Source organism: Vulpes vulpes, chromosome 1 (assembly GCF_048418805.1).
Source record: "Vulpes vulpes isolate BD-2025 chromosome 1, VulVul3, whole genome shotgun sequence".
In the NCBI taxonomy this organism is placed as follows: Eukaryota; Metazoa; Chordata; class Mammalia; order Carnivora; family Canidae; genus Vulpes; species Vulpes vulpes.
Window position 1 is genome coordinate 15,472,320 of NC_132780.1, and position 6,629 is coordinate 15,478,948.

The 6,629-nt window shown below is 52.8% G+C and overlaps 1 protein-coding gene across 1 annotated transcript; it reads left to right on the forward strand.

Annotated features, from left to right (window-relative positions):
* Positions 1-2,993: 2,993 nt before the first annotated feature.
* On the forward strand, positions 2,994-6,472 carry LIN7B (lin-7 homolog B, crumbs cell polarity complex component). The gene is made up of 6 exons (XM_026014001.2): positions 2,994-3,101; positions 3,506-3,624; positions 3,892-3,963; positions 4,590-4,799; positions 5,854-6,017; positions 6,363-6,472. The coding sequence occupies exons 1-6, from the start codon at positions 3,065-3,067 to the stop codon at positions 6,382-6,384; spliced, it is 624 nt and encodes a 207-aa protein (XP_025869786.1). The 5' UTR covers positions 2,994-3,064; the 3' UTR covers positions 6,385-6,472.
* Positions 6,473-6,629: the final 157 nt, after the last annotated feature.

Below are 6,629 nucleotides of genomic sequence, written 5' to 3' on the forward strand. Positions count from 1 at the left end.
AGGGTGTCTGATGCCTAAGAAAAGGAGAGCACACAGGTGAAATTCATATATACTGCCCCTTTTTCTTTGAGGGCATTTGCTGGTTTAGCGTTGGGGGGATGGACTCAAAAGTGGCAGTCCACTGGGCTGAATTCACACAGGTTGGACTGCATAGCTTGGACTTGAGGGCAGAATTTCCAGATGGGCACCAAGCCCCCAGATGTATGTGCAATTTTCCTTCAAGGCATTTGCCAGCTGCTACCTTGCTTATCCGTGCAAGTCCCTCCAAAGGACTCATCAGAAAGCAGTAGCCAGAGGCTACTGAGGTGGCAGCAGCCTTGCAGTTCTGGAGGAAGCAGGTTGGGGTTCACACCCTGTAGGGGTAGTGGCCATGCTGGAGATCCCCAGAGTTCCACCATATTGGAGGAAGGCCACAAGTGAAACAGACTGAGCTCCTGGGATGGCTCAGCATCTATTCAAAAATCCTTAGGCATTCTAGAAAGAAAACTTGAATTGATGAAAGCCAAGGGAAAACTAGCCAAGAGAGCTGGACATTCTGATATGGGGAGTTATTAGTGAAATAACTATACATTCAGAAACGAGGAAAGGATGGAGAACTTTACCAGGTCTGCAATCTTTAAAAGTAAAAAGTAAAAATCAAATGGAAACTTTAGAACTGAAAACAAGAAAAAGAATGTAGGTGCATTTTGCTGTTCATCACATACTACATAACCCAAAACGTCCCTGTTATAACACATAGGAGGTGCTGGGGTGGGGTTGGAGGGGGGAGACAAAACTTTTTTTTTTTTTTAAGATTTTATTTATTTATTCATGAGAGAGAGAGAGCGAGAGAGGCAGAGACATAGGCAGAGGGAGAAGCAGGCTCCATGTAGGAAGCCCAATGTGGGACTGAATCCTGGATCCCAGGATCACGCCCTGAGCCAAAGGCAGATGCTCAACCACTGAGCCATCCAGGTGTCCCAAGAGACAAAACATTCTTGAAAGTAAGAAATCTCACAATCCTTTAAGGAAGTTAGCAGGATATATGTCACCAAAACAAGGGATTTATTATCTATTTATTTATGATTTTATTTATTCATGAGAGACATAGGGAGAGGGAGAAGCAGGCTCCCTGCGGGGAGCCCAATGTTGGACTTGATCCCAGGACTCTGGATCATGACCTGAGCCAAAGGCAGATGCTCAACCACTGAGCCACCCAGGTGCCCCCAAAACGGATTTAAAGGAGAGGAAACTGGATCTAATTCAGAGCAGTGGAGGAAAGTCCCAGGATGGCAGTTTCTGGAGAGGACTTGGTCCCGGCTGGAGTCAGAGGGCAAGTTTCCAAGGAGTTTCAGGATAAAAAAGGTTTAGTCACTGAACTGATGGCATTCATCATTTCCCAATATACATAAATCTTCATGCTGTATGCACACCTTAGACTTCTACAGTGATGTGTGTTAATTATTTCTCAGTAAACCTGGCTAAAAAGACGTATAATGTGTTGTGACGGAAAGTTTGAAAAATTGAGAATATCGTGAAAGAAAAGCAGATTGACATCACAGGAGAATACAGAAGGTGCTCAGGAAAGGCAATGTAATCACAGAACACTGCTTGGGCTCTTTTAGTAAGCAGTAAGTACTTAGACTTAATGGGAGCACTTTATTGATCGCCCTAAAAACTGGTAGCATAAAACTACCATGGGAAGACAGTGGAAAGGTGGTAAGAGCAGAAAATCAACATGTAATGCATTACTAACATCTAAAATTGATAAATTGAGAAATAGGTTCCTTAGATACACAAACAACTAGCAGGACTAAACATCTGTAAGTTGTTACCTCTTGCAGTGGGGAGAATTAGGACAGGGGCTGGTGCTTCTCAGTATTAGCCCTCTGTGTTACTTGATTTTGTTTTCACTTTAAACTTATTTTTGTTGTTAAAATGAGAGAAAAAAATACTATGAAGGAGAAGGATAGACAAACCTGCTCCAGTCCTCTCAGCAAAATTCCTTTTCAGAATTCCATATCCCCAGCCAGCTGATTGTGCGGATGGATGGGCAGCAGACTTCTCTATAGTTTTGTGTACATTTCCTGCATTTCTTTGGTATCTGATACCACTGGCTACTTTTTTTTTTCTTTTTTTTTTTTTTAACCGCACTCTCTTAACGGTTCTCCCAACCTGGCCATTCTTTGTCTTCTTCCCAACTTTGAAATGTGAGTTTTTGGGACCCAGTTCTGGGTCCTTTTGGTAGTAGGTTATCTTGCCTCCAACTAATGAACACGGCTACTCACCAAGCAGGTCCAGGTATTTCCAAATCTGTCCACCTATCCTCCTGACCGCCTATCCTGGCCCAAGCCATCCCAGGATTGCTGGGAGAGTCTCATGACTGGTCCCCATGCTTCCATTGTTGCTGCCCTCCAATCCAGTCCCCACACCGGGGCTACATGGATCTTAAAATACGTATTTGAGTATCACATTTTACTTTTAGGAGTTAACATGAAGGCCAAAATCATGCATATGCCAACACACAAGGCCGTGCATAAACTATCCTGCCTACCTTTTCACCATCATGAACTATTCTAGTTTTTACTCCGTGGGCTCCTTCTGCCTGGAATATGATCCACGCCCCCACCTCCCGATAATCTTCCCTCCAAGGACTCTGTGCCAGCGTCCCTCCTAGAACACCACCTCCTCACTCCCAATATCTTAACCAGCGGTAGTTGGTTGTCTACTCCCCCTGCCCCAAAGTTCGCTGAAGGCAGTGGGCTTGTCTGCCCTGCTCACCATGGTGTCCAGATGTTTAACATGTTTGTCCAATGAACGTGGAAAAAAGGAAGAGACAGGTATGGCGTCAAGGCAGGCAAGCTGCAAGAGTCGGGGTAGGAAACCGGACAGCCCGTTGGCGGCTGTGCGCGGGGAAGCCAGACAGGCGTGGCAGCGGTGGGGCGGCCGCGGCGCCGGGAGCGGAGCGCACGTCTGGTCGCGCCCCCGCAGGGGGCGCCCGCCGTCCGGGGCGTGGCCTCGCGCAGCCCCGCCCTCCTCGCGGAGACCCGGCCGGCGGGCGGCTAGCGGCGGCGGTGGCGCAGACATGGCTGCGCTGGTGGAGCCGCTGGGGCTGGAGCGGGGTAAGCGCGCCAGGGGGCCCTGCCCACCGGCCGCGGCCCGCGTCCGGGACCCCGGTCCCCGCCCCTTCCCGGCCAGGCCCCGGCGTGGGCGGGCAGATCGAGCGGGGGTGGGCGGGGCGGGGCGCCGCGGTTTGTGGGTGTGGGAGGGCCCGTGGGCTTAGCTGGCCCAGGAGGGGCGCCTACTGCACAGCCCTGCGTGTGTGCCTATGGGGATCCTGGGGCGCAGGGTGCGTGGCCGGCCGCAGGCCCTCCTGCTGCCGGCAACTCTGCGGGTGTCCGACTGGGATTCGGCTGCCTTTCCCGGGATCTGTGAGCGCTCGCCCTTACTCGGTTTCTGGCCGCATCTCTCCGTGCTTCTCCGCGTCTCTGACTCTGTGTCTGTGCGCCCCGCCCCCGCCCCGCAGACGTGTCCCGGGCGGTGGAGCTCCTCGAGCGGCTCCAGCGCAGCGGGGAGCTGCCCCCGCAGAAGCTGCAGGCCCTCCAGCGAGTCCTGCAGAGCCGCTTCTGCTCCGCCATCCGGGAGGTGAGAGCGGCGCGGCGCCAGGGCACAAGCGGGCGGCCGCCGTCCAGGTCGTCGCCCCGAGCCCAGGGACTACGCCTCCCAGCAGCGCCGGGGGCGGCCCGCCTTGGGGGGCCCGCGCTTCAGCTCCGGGGTTCTCCGGGAGTTGTAGTTTCCTCGGGCTCCGGGGGGCGGGGCCAGCCCTTGGATGGGAGGGTCTGCGGGCCTGGACTCTGGTGTGGAAGGGAGGAGGGGGCTGGTTGTTCCCTGATGCTGCTGCGTCTTCACCAGGTGTATGAGCAGCTCTATGACACGCTGGACATCACCGGCAGTGCTGAGATCCGGGCCCACGCCACAGCCAAGGTAGGCGCCCCCCACCCCGTCACTCGTGGTATCCACTGAACTGCGTGGTCTTAGCTTAGTAACTTCCTAAAGTCATTCATGCCTGTTTCTTCCTTCATGATTTTTGCCAAATCTGTGTACCACCGTTGCTCTTATTTACTGATGTTTTAAATAATCTCATACGTTGTACTTAGATGTCATATAAAGGCATCTTTAGCAACTTCAAATGGAAACTAGTACGGAAGCCTGACAAGAAGATACCTTTTAATTATCACTTATACAATGAAATAGCATGAAACACCGAAATCTTATTAAACTATAAGTTGTATGCTGTTTCTTGCTGCTTCCTAGAGGCTCTTGGCTCTTTCCAGGCTTTGTTTTTCTCTACTAAACATCGAGATTGGCAAGTGTTGAATATTCAACACAGTCACACCAAATGGAGACATTCTCTTTGACATGTCTGAAATTTCCAAAGGGAATTCAGAGAGACTCGTTACAGTGTGAGCTTGCATTGAACTGTGGCAGGTGTCCCCTGCGTGGGGAAAGTAGTCCCCCAATCGCTGGCTCTCTCTGTCCCAGATCCTCCCCTCTTCCCCACCTGCCTACCATGGAGGGGCCCTCACCTCTCAGTGCCTTCTCTCTTGCAGGCCACAGTGGCAGCCTTCACAGCCAGTGAGGGCCATGCACATCCCAGGGTAGTGGAGCTGCCCAAGACCGATGAGGGCCTGGGCTTTAACATCATGGGGGGCAAGGAGCAGAACTCCCCCATCTACATCTCCCGCGTCATCCCTGGAGGCGTGGCTGACCGCCATGGAGGCCTGAAACGTGGGGACCAGCTGCTGTCAGTGAATGGTGTGGTGAGTGGGGCCTGGGGCTGGGCTCACAGTGTATTCAAGGTAGCACAGTCCCTGCTTTTGACATTCATTCAACATGCAACCATTGAGTACTGCCTCTTTGTCTGGCCTTGTGCTGGGCACTGCTACAGACCTGGAGAGAAGTTGGCCTCAGCTGCTGTATTCAAGGACTCCCTTTTTGGTGAAGGAGATTGACTGGAATAGTCCTAATCTGGGGAGATAATAATGAGGCACAAAGCACTGTGGGAGCCACATTTGGGCCCAGACCAGTATAGATCAGGGGAGTTTTTGCAGAGAAAGGAACATTTGAGTTGGGTTTTGAAGGATGAGGAGGAGTTCTCTAGGCAAATAAAATAGAGTATTACCAGCTAAGGATGTTGCAGGTAGGGACTGTGACTCCATATTCCTCCCAGCTGAACAGAAAGGGCTTGGTCTGGGGGAAGGACTGGAGCACATAGTTAATTAAAATCACTGTAGTTAGAAATAGATGGAAGCACAACTGGATCAGTAGTTGGGGCCTCAGTCACAGCCTGAGAAGCTGGGACTTTGTCTCAAGGGTTGGGGATTGGGGAGTGATGTGGAGGCCATGAATAGGAGAAGGATAGGCTCCGCTTGGAAGTATAGAAGGATCGCTTTGGGACTCTCTAGGGGATGGACTGAAGGCAGAGACTGGAAGCCAGAAGTTCTAGGGCGGAGGCGAAGTGAAAGTCCACTGGAGAAAGGATGAGGTCTAAGCTGGGATCAGGATGGTGAGGACAGGGTAGGGAGTCAGTAAGAGGAAAGGGGCTGAGGATTAGCAGGCTTTGGGGACAGAGCGGGTAAACATGGACCTGGAGGTCTGTCTTAGAGAGGGCAGTTAGGGCTTGTCCCTACCGTGAAGAATGTGGAAGGTTTTGAGGGAGGACACTGAGCCAAGAATTAATGACTCTCCCATGAGGACACGAGGCCTTGACAACTTAGGCTGGTACCAGGCTCACCAACAGTAGGTCCCATTTCCAGGGTTGGGCTGGGTGTGGGTGTAGGCCCCAGGCCCAGGTGTCTGTGCACTGCCCCGCAGAGTGTGGAGGGTGAGCAGCACGAGAAGGCAGTGGAGCTGCTGAAGGCAGCCCAAGGCTCGGTGAAGCTGGTGGTGCGTTACACACCCCGCGTGCTAGAGGAGATGGAGGCCCGCTTTGAGAAGATGCGCTCTGCCCGCCGGCGCCAGCAGCACCAGAGCTACTCGTGAGCCCTTTGCGACCATGCCCCGGGGCCTCCATTTCCTCTCTTATCCCCAGAGTACCAAACTGGGCCAGTGATTTCTGGGACCTCGATGGCCACCCCCTGCCCTAGCTCCTCTCCCTGGGGTTCTGCCCGTTGACCCCGACCCAGGCTCTCACAAGCCAGTCTGGCTAAATCCCCTGGGGACTCCTAGCTCACCGTCATCCCAAGTTCTGCAACCTCCTCTCTGGAATCCCTCAGTCCACTTCCCTGGGTCCTTGGCTCTGAAACCCCAGTCCTAGCTCTTTCCCATGCTTCCCCAGGCCCCCTCCCCTGAGCTTGGCTCCCTTCTCTTCACCCTCTTTGCAGGTCCTTGGAGTCTCGAGGCTGAAACCACAGATCTGGACCCTCACCCTCACCCCCTCCCCTGTACAGTATTTATTGTCCCCGGCTCCTTATTTAAAGATCTTTGACCCTCACTGATTGTCTGCGTGTCTGTCCTGCATTCTGGGGTTAGAGTGTCTTGAGCTGTGGGGGAGGGAGAGAAGCTGAAGTCTAGAACAGGCCCCGAAGAAACCCTTTTGAGTCTGGGAGCAAAGGTAGAGACTTTCCCTCAAGATCTGATGGTGGAGGCTG